General features: G+C 35.4%; 2 protein-coding genes across 2 annotated transcripts in view; one reads left to right on the top strand and one right to left on the bottom strand.

The window, feature by feature from the left end:
* The window catches only part of LOC149774986 (amyloid-beta precursor-like protein), a 78267-nt gene extending 71717 nt beyond the window's left edge, over positions 1-6550 (bottom strand). Inside the window, exon 1 of the mRNA XM_089944559.1 lies at positions 6378-6550. Coding sequence (XP_089800685.1) covers positions 6378-6452 — 75 coding nt within the window. The 5' untranslated portion in view covers positions 6453-6550. The remainder of the gene's footprint in view (positions 1-6377) is intronic.
* Positions 6551-6848: 298 nt separating this feature from the next.
* The window catches only part of LOC149774984 (sialin-like), a 142979-nt gene continuing 134710 nt past the window's right edge, over positions 6849-15117 (top strand). Inside the window, exons 1-2 of the mRNA XM_089944572.1 lie at positions 6849-6958; positions 11047-11245. Of these exons, the coding sequence (XP_089800698.1) occupies positions 11071-11245 (175 nt within the window). The 5' untranslated portion in view covers positions 6849-6958; positions 11047-11070. The remainder of the gene's footprint in view (positions 6959-11046; positions 11246-15117) is intronic.

Here is a 15117-nt window from a genome sequence, read left to right as displayed (position 1 = left end):
GTTTATAATACTCATCAGGAACCACCATAAACAGTCAAGCTGAGTATTTCCTGTGTCTGAGGTTTAATATTTTCAACAGGAACTTGTTAAAAGCCAATTCAAGTGAGAAAAAAAAAATACATGTAGGCAAAGTCTTGCTAGAAAGTATCAATTAAACCAGCAAAGTGGCAGGAAAATACATGCAAATTCTGTATATAATGAACACCGATTTATATCATTGGATTGGGCAAATTAATTTGTTCCTTTCAGATTGGTTTTGTCAATTTCCTGAATAAGAAATATGGTATAAAATTGAATTAAGGGTAAAATGTTGACAAAATTGGATCAGATTCACAATTATGTATTCTGTATTACATACACAAACAATTATTAGGAGTCCCACATATAAATGCAGTGGTCATTTCCCAACATGTCATTACATTTAAATGGTGCAGTCAGTTACTAAATGTATGGACATTTGCAGTATTGTCCTGAAATTTGAACATGCTTCTGGACATTTGTCATGGACCATGTCGGAAATATGTGAAACACAGAAACTACCATCCTCTTTTTTTCCCCATAACAAGATGCACACTTAGGTTGCCAGGATGAGTCATTAACCACAAAATATTAACCATGCCTTCTTTGAAAGTGGTAAGTGGCTTAATGACATAGATGAATTCAGTTGTGTGTATGATTACATTACACTATTTGCACAAGTGTTCTCACAATGATCATGTTATCAGACCTGCCAATGTTAAAAAGGCAGTCAATATTTTTCCATTAGATTACACCAATTTTCAGGGAGGTCTAGCTAAATATTATGCAGGGCTATAGTAGACATGAAAATATGCAATGGAAAGTTCAGAAATGTTGTTGGGGGTGGGGGTCAAAAGTTGTTGTTGTTGTAGGGTTTAACGCCATTTTTCAGCACACGATAGGCTAAAAATGGCGGCCAGTATCAATGGTGGAGGAAGAACCCAGGAAAACCCCGGGAAGAACCACCGACCCACGAGAAACTACTGGCAAGCTTTCTCACATACCCACATTGGCCGAATCCTAGACTTGAACCCACGCAGACAGAGGTGAGATGGCAGTGATCCGTAACGGAAAGCGCTTTAGACCACTCAGGGCCCCGGGGTCAAAAGTAACTGTAATAATGTAACATGTACCCACTGCTGTTGTATAATTACTTTTCATGCTAAAGAAACCTCATCTGTTTGATGTGAATACATCCTCCCTGAGTGGAAAGTAGTCACCAAGACAAGGTTCATGTAATCGCCTAGCACAGAACAACTATCTTCTTCAATGATGACAATTACAAGAGGACAAGAATGTGTGGTTGGAGGAGGGTATATGACAATAACAGAGGGAAAGTACTGGATAACTAAAATTAGCTTAACTTTTCACCTTCTGCTATTAGCCTGTGTCAATAAAGATGCATACTTGAGTTGTAACAATGCTCCCTCTGTGACTGTTGATATGTCTTTCCAGCCAAGGGTTGGGACACCCACCCACCCCAAGACGCATATAAAAGTTGTTTTGTATCAAAACTTTGCAGGATGAAATTGCAAATATGTGGTCTTTTTAACAATATTTAGCCAATGAAAGTAGTCCTTACATAAAATTATGACAGTGTTCTATCAGAAGTCGTACAGCCTGCAAGTAGGAACTTCCACTGATAACGAGGTCAGCTGTTAAAGTAAAACAAAATGGCAACATATATCTATTCAAACAATTCTGACTCAAGTTTTGAAGGATTTGGAAGCAATTCCATGGCAAATGACATCAACTTTCAAGATCAGATTCATAACAAAGGCTCAGACATTTTCTCAAGCCCTGTTCTGACACCTAACATTTTAGATTTATCTGAATCTGAGGAAGAAATGCGCAACAGAATGAAAATTCTACCTGCATATGAGCTAGTGGTCGAGGTCACGTATCAGGTCAACTCATTTCATTTGATCAATTGAGCATGGTTATAAATTTATTATGTAACTTATGTAATGAAACTACCTTAAATTCGCCTACTTGTTTAAAAAAAATGTGATCAAAGATAACTAGGCAACCAAGCAAATTGACTACCTGGTAAAGAAAAAGCTTTGTTTCAAATATAGTTCATTGTGGAGAAGTTAGTTCCTGAGTTTAATATGACCTAACAATACCTGAATCGGGCATCTGACATTTATCAAAAATTAAAAGAATGTCTACTAATACTTGCAATGCAACCACAGCATAAATGTTTTACTAATAGAGCAATACAAAAAATATCTTTTTCAACACTTACCAATGTTTCACAATATAAATGTCATTATTTTTTTAAACGAACATTGTTATGCAGCAACAAACAGCAGTCACATATTAATCATGTTTTCATGTACATATAAATGTTTTGTAGAAAATGTTAATGTTTTTTTAAGATGCTGTTGTTGTTGTTCTGGGGTTTAACGTCATTTTTCAGCACAAGATAGGCTATACATGGCGGCCAGTATAACTGGTGGTGGAATAACCCTGGAAAACCCAGGGAAGAACCACCAACCCACGAGAAGCCACTGGCAGGCTTTCCCACATAACCACGCTAGCTGAGCCTTGTCTTGAACCCACGCAGACAGAGGTGAGATGGCAGTGATCCGGAACTAGGCCCCCTTTTTAAGATGTTGGGTATCTTTAAAATCAAGGTAATGTATACAAAAGAGCTAACAAATTCATCTAAAACAGCTCCTTATCAAAATTTATTCCCAAATGTGATTATAAAACAAGTATTCAACCAATACACAGCATCCTACCATTTTCTTGATTTCCATTATGTATCGTATCCAATTCTGAAATTTTTAAAAGTCAGAAACTTTCACCCTCGATTATAGCGCTGTCTATCATTTTGGACCCTGTTGTGCATGAGCCATTGTGGAAAAGGTTCAGTTTGTTCAGCTATAAGCCCCAGTTGGCAAAAAAGATAAATGGAATTGTAACTGCCAATAAGATTGAGCCAGCCAGTGTTGAAGACAAGGCATGAAGCTCACGCTGTCTTCTTGTAGCTGGCAAAGGCATGCAAAAACACAATCTTGAATGTAAGGTCCTGGAAGGAAGCCTCACTCAATGGTTCATAATGAGTTTGGTCAAAGACCACAGAACCAAAGACAGATTCCATCAGGGCATATATATGACAGCTCTAGACAGGTCTCTGCCACTCAAAATATCTAATGAGATTGTCAAGGTGTAAATCAGAACCAATTCTGAATTTCTTTGGTATGAATGATCCAACTGCTAATACAGCCCAAAACCTTGTTATGGCAGAAAGGTTACTATCATGAGATGATTAAAACACCTGTTCAATGTCAGCATCTCATCATGAATTGTGCTAAACCTTGCTTCAACAAACACTATTTAGCACCAAGTGCCAATATGTTCTCATTTGTGAATCATTATCAGGTGGACTTTTCAGACAATAGCCTTTCTTTGGTACAAAGTGCAAGGCTGTGTTATAAGCCTGGTTTTCACAAGACTGGCATACAGAAAGTTGGTAATGGATCAAATTCACTGCCTTCTCATTATCTTTTGACTCAAGATTACAAGTACAAGGCAAATTCAATTCAATAATATAACAAAATAATGTTAGCTGTAAAAATGGATGGCTACACTGTTAATAAAAGTTTTTATGAGCACACTGCCAGCAGCAAAGCTTCCCACCCCCCACCCCCAATCCATGTGCATTTTCTATTGCAATGTGTGGGGAAAGTTATTTTCTTAAACATTATATATGATTTTGTTCTGGTTTTTTTCACTTGGGGAAAAAGTGATAGGGTTGGTAATGAGAAATAGTGATGGTCGGCTGACTGGAAACATATTTTTTGTTTGGCTATTGAGAAGACTGAATCCTTATTAAGAAAACAAAACACCTAAGATGCCTAGAGATTCATGGAATTGATCTCGGAATTATAGTCAATTGGGCCAAAAATTTGATTTATTTTGGTTAAATAATAAAGTTAATATGGTATGTTAATTTCTTTCTTCTTTAATTGTGTTGTCGTATTATTCTGCAGAAACGCACATAATCCATAAAGATGAGAGATAGAATTAAGCTGATTAAACAAATCTATCAAAGGATTTAATCTCTTCTGATTTTACATTTTGCAGAATAATACTGACTGTACTAATTATTTATACTGGTGACAAAACAATTTACAGATAATACACTAACATATTGTAAAGAAATAAAGCCTCGTTATTGAGTCTCCAACTTTAGGTCTGGTACTCCAAGCAAGAACCCCGTTTATAGGAACAACTAACAAAATCAGATAGGTCTAGACCAAAAATGGATGCCCTTGATATGCAAAGATTTCTTTTGACTCGAGGGCCAGTAGTCTGACAATGTAAGACACAGCACATGTTTTTATTTTAGTGCTATGCCTCACTATCCAAATAACGGCCTTGTAAAGCCTGTTCCGATGTCAGTTGACATCAGAATGAGTAGTCAAAGTCTCAGGAATATCTCACACACTTGGCCACCTATACTGACACTCTTCCACTAATATATGTGTAATTAATATACTTACAGTGCTATCTTTATCCTGGTGGAATGAAAATATGACACTAGCAAATGGATGCATTTTCATGTTCCATTAACATACATTTGAATTTGTTGTAATGCGACAGTAGTTGAGGTATGCCAAAGTATGTTTAAGTAGGTTCATGTTGGGGATATGTTTCTTGAACAAAACGAAACATTGCTTACAGTTCCAACAGGCATAATATATTTTTATTCATTTCGTTAAAGAAAAATATTTCAACTTAACCCGATTTCTGCATTCCTTGCTTTCCAGCCAACTGAAATGTAGGCCAACGAAACCTGAAAACAGGTCCATTTCTTTTTTGAGAATTTGAATTTATTAGAGAAAAGACATCAGGGTCAGTTAAGTCTGGCAAAAACATTATAACTTTACTTTGTAGAAAAGCGTCTTTATTGGCTGCCAGTTATGTGTGATATTCCTGAAAATCTGACTTACGTTACACTGTTGGTCACCATCAAAACATGCTACACAGTGCTACTAGGCAGTAAGACCCATCACCCCCCAGAACAAAAATATCAGGTGATGTGTCTTGTGTTGTAGAACTAGAAGGCCCATTAACTGTTTTGCAATCAGCAGTGGATGCATGTCTTCGATCCTCAAGGATGAGCATCTTATCAGAGAGTTTATTGTTCAAATCTCTTTTTTTTTAAAGTAATATGGTCAGCATGTTTAAATTTAAGAGTCGATGCTTCCTAGAAAATGATGTGATGTTGTATGTCTTTGATGATCACAATAATTCTGTAAATTTTGGTGTTCCATATCTATTATCTAAAAACATGTATACAGAGTTCTTCCTTTATATCTATTTCATTTGTTTAGAAATATTAAAACTAGGCACTGCAAATACTGGATGCAAGTGATGCAGTTTTTACCGATATGAACTGTTAAGGGAACCAGAAAAGGGCAGGGACCAGTCTGTCTGTTGATTACATAGAAAGCTTCAATCTGATTTGAAATGCCAATAACTTGACAGTGTTTGAGACCCCTGGTGTCAATCGGGTTTGAAATTATAAACTGATGAATGAAAGGACCAAGTTTTGTTAATTTTTTATATCCCTGTAACTAATCATTTCGAAAATCTTTACTGGGGACACAAATAAAAGGAAGTGTGTGTGCATACTACACTTGATTTGTTTAAAGATATGTATGTACTATTTTCTTACTTCATGACAGTATGCACCGACCATAAAGTATGGGTACATACATATTAATACTAATTCAGTAAGTGAAATATGTTAATTATTGAGGCCCAAATTGTGTCAATTCTCAAATTGATAAATGTCCTCCTTTGTAATATATATATATATATATATATATATATATATATATATATATATATACAGTATCCATCAACACCAGCTCCTGATATATATATAGTAACCATCAACACCAGCTCCTGATGTTCTGCGCTGTATTCTGCATCGCGAACGATACTAATCTGTTTCTTTGCGAGTTTTCAGTGAAAGTAATAGCAACTATGTATTCTGATGAACATGAGCGATTAGTGTGGGAAAAACAAAGAAAAAGCAAAAACAATCGAGTATGAATCACAACGGCTATTCAATGACATAACAGGATTATATATAATAATTAGACACTAAATGGAAAAAACGTTTCACGATACAAAAAATATAATAAACAACCCATTAAATGAAATAAATGTAACCCTTTAAACATTTCCTTTTGACACGTGAAATTCCTCACAAATCGTTTTCATCTCAGATAGCAATGGTTGCCATAATTGTATTTTTTTTTTTAAAGCATCGCTTATAAAATTCACGACACAATCACAACTGTGGAAAGAATATGAAAATGCGGGGTAGAAATTACCTCTACATAAGCAAATGTAGTCCTCAGTAAAACGACAACAATTAAAAGCACAGCTGGACCGCTAAGAGTCCTCATCTCCGGTAAATGTCCAGAAAAGTTTGGGTTAAATCTCCAACTCCAGCTCTACCCAGCGAATTCGATGTAGCATTAATGGCGACGTGACGTCATATCTCATTATGCCGAAAACCCAATGTGTTACAGTCGATTTGATAGGACAATTATGAAAAGCAACACAAGAGAGAAAACTACGTCGATCCCGGATTTTTTTCTAACTGTCATTAAATATACAATTAATATTGTCATTCAGCCTGAACCTTTACTAACAGTAAATATATAAACCTGTTTATTGGGAATTTTCTGGGGAATTATCCATGTAATCGCTCTGGTTTTAACCAATCAGACAACGGTTTACAAATTGCTACAACTCGCACCTGTGAAATTACAATTAGCGTTCCGATTGTCAAAGGCATAGTCGGAATGATTCACCATACGGACCAGGAAAATGTACATGTAGGAAAAACCGTCTGCATCATCTCAAAAACTGATGAGCGTAAAGCTAACATGGAAAATTAACTATACTGGTATATTTTGTAATAATTTCCCATGTGTGTTTTTCTATAAGTTTTGTAACTAATTTAGCACGCCGAAAAGTGTTGTAGATTATCCAATATGTCACGACTCCAGTTGTTAATTCCAGTCCTTTTAATGATCATACCCACCCACCCACCACTTTTTATTTAACTCGTCATAGTATTGCCTGCACCAAACTTACTTTTTAATCCCTCTTTTTACCAAAATGTGCTTCGTATTTCCAGTCGCTTTTCCTGAAACATACTGATAAAGTGATAATAATAATAAATCGAGAACATTTTTGATTGTCACACGTTATGCAGGACAAAAAATTATAATGTGGTATTTATTACTTTTTTTTATTTTATAGAAAAGGTATTTTTTTCATATACTCTCCCACATTTCCTCAGGACAATTTAATTTATTTGCCCAGATAATGGTATTAAGTACTGATTTAAGGAACATTGCAAAAAAGACACTCCTACATTTCCCAACAATAAAATAAATATTTAGTATTTTTAAACAGCTGCAGCGATCAGATATAAATCCCCTTCTTGGCAGTGTCTTGTCATATCAGGATCCATACATGTGATGTATTTAGTGTAACAGTCTGTGAAATAAGATGAAATGTTCTGAATAGATTCTGCTTCATAAGTTGCAGACTATGTACACAATAATAGCTGAAGTGATTACAAGATATGGTCCTTTGGCTCAGAATTTAGATTGCTGCAGGACCTCAGGTGGCTGAGTGGTCAAAAGTGCTTGTTTTTACATGTTACTCACACGTCTGTCCACATGAGTTCATGTCATGCATCGACCATTGTGGATATGTAAGAAAGATTACCAGATTGGGTAGTATATTCTCCACCAAATATACTGGCCACTGTAACATATCATTTGATGAAAAAGGTATTAAACCCCACCAGACCAAGCATATATTTTTGCAGCATGTAAAGTCAACAATTTAATACAAATATTTTTGAAAATCTTACCTTACAAACTATATTGATTCTGTAGAAAACTTAAATATAGACTTTGAGATGACACCAAAATACAGTGAGACTTTTTCTCACATTGTGAGATATCTTAATTGATTGTCAGCAGCAGCATTATATTTTCATCATTAATATTAACCAATGATACAAATAAAAATTCAGAAACATTTAATGTTAAATGTATTGCATTATTTTTAAATGCAACCTGCATGTAAAAGATTTTCTTTATCAAATTTGGAACCACTTTTAAAGCGGGGCTTATGTTTTCAGAAGTTTAAGCTTGTTACAGTACATCATGAAATAAAGGTTATACACAGTAGCTGTTATACTAGATGTATAATATCTACCACAGAGTTCAATACAGATCACATATTTGTGACTTGGGCATAGTAAAATACACGTAGTCACTGCCCCCCCCCCCATATTTAGTGATAGTTACAGCATCTGCATTAGTGAAACACTTATTGAAATACTGTGTGACTGAAGTATATGAATATGACAAGTATGTTGCCTAACTGTGCCAGACTGGTTTCAAAGTAATGCATTATTGTGTGTGTGTGATTTAAATTTTTAACATAGCTTTAACAATTTTCCAGTCATATCACTTCGATGTCTGCAGTGTGGCAGTTTAAAGTGATGTCTAGCACTGGGGCATCATGCCACAGACATGTAGCATCATGTCCCACCCAGTCACATTATCCTGACACCAGGCCAACCAGCCCTAACACTAACCTCTTAATGCTGAGCGCCTAGTGAGGCAGCTGTTAGTACCATTTATTCAGAAGTCTTTGGTATGACTCGGTGGGAGATCTTACCCACGACCTCCCGCATCCAAGGCGGACGCTCAAACCACTAGGCCACCAGACTGGTTTCAAGGTAATGCATTGTAGATATATATGCTTCATATAAGCAAAACCAGTAATCAAAATTGAAGAGACTGCACCATAACTGAATCTTTATTTTTCTCCATTCAATGTATGCAAGATAAATCTGGCAATTTGCCTGAGATTATAATACTGGTAATGAAAAAAGATTCCCAACTGACATAACATATATCATGAATCAAATAGCATTGAAGTCTGCTCATGTCATTAAATATCTGTTGAGAAAACTTTCTAAACATAAATGGTTTGCAAATGTTGCATGGCTGTACAGTTATTACACACAAGTAAAGAACACACCACATTTATTACACACAAGCAAAGAACACATCACATTTATTGCACACAAGCAAAGAACACATCACAAGCAAAGAACACACTACATTTATTGCACACAAGCAAAGAACACACCACATTTATTACACACAAGCAAAGAACACACCACATTTATTATACACAAGCGAAGAACACACCACATTTATTGCACACAAGCAAAGAACACACCACATTTATTGCACACAAGCAAAGAACACACCACTTTTATTGCACACAAGCAAAGAACACACCACATTTATTGCACACAAGCAAAGAACACACCACATTTATTGCACACAAGCAAAGAACACATCACAGAATTTGAAACAAACCATGATGATGATTTACATTTGTGACAAGTGTACAAAAATTGTTACATAGCTCATTATTTAAATTTATGAGTGATATATTATTTATCTTACACATAAAATTTAATTTGTTGCTCTGTCATTGATCATAGTTTCTTAGTTTTTGGATTTCAAAACAATTTTCATTCATTCCTACTTTACAGACAAAATAATACTATAATTGCTATAAGAGGAATCATTAATATTTGAAGAAAAATATCTGGTTTTATCTAATCTTCATGTAACAGGCATGTGCAGCTTTTGCAAAGCTTGGGACAGATATCAGTTGTTAAATGTATCCATATGATATAAATCTAGCTGAATAAAACCACTTTGCAGGTATACTGCTGCAGTGGCCTAGTGGTTAGAGCATCTGCCTCAGATGTGGGAGGTTGCTGGTTTGAACCCTGGCCGAGTCATACCAAAGACTTTAAAAAATGGTAGTAACAGCTGCCTTGCTTGGCACAAAGCATTAAGAGGTTAGTGTCAGAACTGGTTCTCCTGTTGTTGGGATAATGTGACTGGGTGGGACATGATGCCCCAGTGCTAGACGTCACTGCAGAAATCATAGTGATATGACTGAAAAGTTGTTAAAGCAACATTAAAAATCCAAATCAAACACACACACAGACACACACCAGGTTGCAGCCATAAGTTGCACATGCTTGATGTGACCATTAGCAGTCCCAATGAAAAAGGAGCTACCCATGCCAAATGTTTGGTGGTCCTTTGATGAGTTATTGTCCCTATCAGGCAGAATCCTAGACTGAACCTTGCAATTACATATATACATGTATGTGTATGTCACATGTGATCCCAATCATTTATCGAAAAAGAAACAAACAAAAAAGTAATTTCTTGCTGCCTCGTGACATTAGGATACATGTACTAACTTTTGCATAATTATTGTTTGAGGTTTTACAATTTGCTTCTTTTATACTTAAGCATAGTAACTGTGTTTGCATGCATTCATACACTTTTGATGGGAAAGCAGCTGGCCCACATAACTAAATAACTGTACTTTGGTATACTGTAATTTAGGTCTGTACATACATTTGCTATATCCTTTTTTTCACAAGGTGTAAAATGATAATGAGATACCCTCCATCCGCCATGCATCCATCTGTTCATTACCACACTTCCTCTTAAGCCGTTAGTTGTAAATTCTTAAAACTTTACAGTCATGATGCTTCTGTGGTGTCTGTCTACAGAAGGGGAGTCATTATTGGTTCCCATGTTTAGGTTCAAAGGTCAGATATGTAGAACTTTTTCTTTACAGTAACATTTATATTTTCTGAGTAAACATCGTATATGCAGCCTTAGTAGAAAGAAGCATATGTCTGTTGGATTTTGAAAAGTGACTGCCTCATGTCTGGGGTATAGGGTATTATGTAATGAAAAGAGGAGAAATTTGAGATGGTGAACCATTGCACTTGTTATAGTTGTAATATAATGTCAATGGGATAAGCTCACTGTAAATTACAGTAATTATGACGATGTTCTTTTTTGCACTGCATGTTGCATACTTAGTGAATCACTCAGATGTATCTTCTTTCTCCAGGCTTAAACAGCTTTCACCAGCAAAATGAGCCAATCGTTGCGAAGAATCTCTGAGGAGACATCACAGGGTGATGAAGAATCGCATGACCGGTCACGGTTTGAGCCTGCACATGAGCAGCATGAATTACTGGATAATCCTCACAGCATGCTGCATATTCCAAAACGTTATATTTTGGCAGTTATGGCATTTTTTGGCTTCTGTAAGTATTTCTATGAAATGCACTAAATCACGCATTATGCACGATTATACATAGGGGTGAAATAATTCATCGATGTTTCAATGCATTTGCTGTACTGGTACACATATCGATACAAGACATGAACAGTACAAACCAATACTTATCTGTACAAGTTTCTTAAATATGTAGCAGTCATGAATAATTATTAATAATTATTAATTATTGGTTGTTTATATCTTTATTTATAAGTTGATAACTTGTCTGAAACAGATGTCACAAGCACAGCCGCTCATCTTAGTCAGTCAAAATGAAATACTTATTGACCCTTCTGCAAATTAACACAAGTTGACATTGTGTGTAATATCCCACCCCAACCACTGATTCCTTATTATTTACCTTATTCCAACTGCATGTTCAGCGCAACGGAGACATTCCAGATGTGTTTCCCCATGTATAATGAAATATTTTACTAATCATTTAAACACCACTTTCATGCGAAGTTATTCTGAAATCATATCGTATCTTCTCTACTTGGGTTTAATTTAATGGCTATACTTCTGGTGTGTCATACACTGAAAAATGTGGGGCCCCGAGTGGCCGAGTGGTCTAAAGCGCTCTTCGTTACGGATCACTGCCATCTCACCTCTGTCTGCGGCGGTTCGAGTCTAGGATTCAGCCAATGTGGGTATGTGAGAAAGCTTGCCAGTAGCTTCTCGTGGGGCGGTGGTTCTTTCCGGCGTTTTCCCGGGTTCTTCCTCCACCATTAATACTGGCCGCCATGTATAGCCTATCGCGTGCTGAAAAATGGTGTTAAACCCCACAACAACAACAACAACGACAACTGAAAAATGTTGTATTGAATTTTGATTTTGCATAATGTTTGTATATATATATATATAAGGAGAATGTGTGTTGTGAATAGTTTTCCTTCCTTACTAACAGAAACAAGTGCCTGTGGCCATGACAGTTGTTTTGCATCTGCAAGAAATATAGTGTGATTGATTTTGTTGTGATTCATCCCTGCTCCTGCACCACAACCTTTTCTATATTAGATTTTCCTTGTGCAAGGAAATTACACTATTCTTCTGTTTTGAAGATAACACCATAATGCCTTCCAAGTTAAGTGAAGAAGTGAAATTGGTAATAAATTCTTTTTAAAGCAAAGCAATTTACATGGTGGCCAAGATTAGTCATGCATCAGATTGAATGGAGCAGCCTAAAATGACCTGAAAGATTGAATTAAAATCATTGACAACTAACAATTAGTCTTTGAAAGTATTTGTTATCTTGTCAAGGATGAGAATGGCATATGAAGAGATGATAAGTCTATGTCTGTCTGCTATCTGCATACTGGAAATACAACCAACCAATATACCAACACATAAAAGAGCACTACCTACAAACTGACAGACCTTCAAAAGTTGGAAAAACATCAAAAGTATATTGATAATGTATAATGTTGTATGCTATCTATCATAAATCGTATTTTGATATGTGGCACAGGTTTATTATTTCACCACTATTCATATAGGAAGAAAACTGAATTTGCCAAAAACGTATTAACGAGAAAGGCAGTAATGATGCAAAATAATATTATTAACTCAATTCTTTGTTGAAATGCATTGAGGATAATATGGTAGCCTCCATATCATTCTCCATTACTGCATTTCCTAAACAACTTGATGCAATTTCATAAACCTATCTATAAGTTCTTCCCTATTATAACTTGCCTTGTTATGTCTCAATTTTGGATTTAAGATGGGACTATGGAAACAGTCATCAAAATCATTCCAGTATATGGTTGAAAGAAAACAAGGTGAAGCTTGGTCTTATATCTGCATTTCCTTTTCAGAATGCTATTATTTAATAAATTTTGACATTGCCCATTATATCACAGTTTTGACAGTGCCCATTATATCACAGTTTTGACAGTGCCCATTATATCACATTTTTGACTGTGCCCATTATATTAGTTTTGACAGTGCACATTATATCACAGTTTTGACAGTGCCTATTATATCACAGTTTTGGCAGTGCACATTATATCACATTTTTGACAGTGCCCATTATATCACAGTTTTGACAGTGCCCATTATATCAGAGTTTTGACAGTGCCCATTATATCACAGTTTTGACAGTGCCCATTATATTACAGTTTTGACAGTGCCCATTATATTACAGTTTTGACAGTGCCCATTATATGAGTTTTGACAGTGCCCATTATGTCACAGTTTTGACAGTGCCAATTATATCACAGTTTTGAGAGTGCTCATTATATCACAGTATTGACAGTGCCCATTATATCACAGTTTTGACAGTGCCCATTATATCACAGTTTTGCATAATATGCTTTTCCTAATATATTGTGATTTTTGTATGAATGACGGTTTTAGGTATAGGACAGTTTGGTACAGAATGTGGTTGGCTGTAATGGACAGTGACTACCTCATTATAACAATGGAGATCTTTGTTGTCCTTGTGGTAACTATCTACATGAGGGTTGTCATTCTAGGGTTCTGCCACTGGGATCCCTGGTAGGGGGTCAGAGGTCAAATATGTATAAATTGCAGCTGTGATGACATTTTAAAATATTTGTAAAAATTGATTCATGCACAGCAGGATAACATTATATTTGTCATGGATTGTGCATTTTTACTTCTGGGTTACTGTGATGGATATGGTGTCAGTACAGGTTTTTGGGGTATATACACGCTCTATTCTCAAAATGAAATTTTGAAGGAAAATCCATTTTTTTAAAAGAATTATTCGAGTATAGGAAGGGTTTAATGAAACAATAAAGGTAGGCCTTGAAACATGCACAGTTTTTGTGGATTTAGTTATGCAATATTTTTTATTGAGCTAATCCAGCAATTGCAAGAATATATGCAGCTGTTCTAATTAATTTTTTTCGTGAACATTTAATTATTATGACTCTTCGGTCTTAAGATAAGTAATAGAATAAAGAAGCAACAAACTTCGTAAAATTCAACAAATAATTTCTTTCCATAGAATACAAATTGAAAATGTAAAAATAATTTAGGGTAATGCAAACTAAATCCCAAATAATCCTACAATTTCTATCACAAGTATTAATGAATAAACTTCTGAATAAACTTTAGTGGTATTTCAAATAATTTTCCAATGCTGAAAGTGCTTAATGTGCCTGTAGTGCACTTTAGTCTCTAATGTACTAATGTCGCATTGGTCAGTCTTTGGTTTATCACTTTAATTTTCAGTTAAGGTCTCTTACCATGACTATTTAGAACTCTTTGTATTTCCAGAGAATAATAAATAATTTCACCCATATCAAAATCTGAATACAAACAATATAAATGATTTCAGCCCAGATGTTACCACAGAAATAAATCATTTTCCCAGTAAACAAGATTGTAAAGCCCTCTATTTAACCTAGGTCACAATTATTTTTTTTGAAAAAAAAATTACTTAGTAGAAACTTCTTTTCTAGAAGATTCTGTCACTAAAATTATAGGCACTATATCAAAAGTGCGCTGACAACTGCGTGCAATGATAAACAACCCAACAAATACGTGCAAGACAAAAGCACACATGTGTACAAAGATAAGGTTGAGAAGACAATAAAAAAGGTTAACTGAGAAGACAGTACAAAAATGTTAACTGAGAAGACACCAACAACTCAGTTGTAGCCTGGTATCGTTCATTTCAATAGATGGTAGATTGTCATCATCCATCAGTATTCAAGCTAATCGAACACTTTCATAAAGAACAAGATCACTACAAATTGAAATTTGAGAGATTTTGTTCGGACAATCAGAGGCATCTAAATCAAAGTACGTTTGTCTTAATCACTATCTCCAGGTTTTGGTCCCAACATATGGAACAGTACCGTTAGAAGATTACTCGTGAGGAATAGC

The sequence above is a fragment of the Sinohyriopsis cumingii genome, unplaced genomic scaffold (genome assembly GCF_028554795.1).
Source record: "Sinohyriopsis cumingii isolate HCF-2022 unplaced genomic scaffold, ASM2855479v2 utg000043l, whole genome shotgun sequence".
Taxonomy (NCBI): Eukaryota; Metazoa; Mollusca; class Bivalvia; order Unionida; family Unionidae; genus Sinohyriopsis; species Sinohyriopsis cumingii.
Note: the sequence above shows the minus strand (reverse complement) of the source record. Positions and strands in the feature narration are given on the sequence as shown.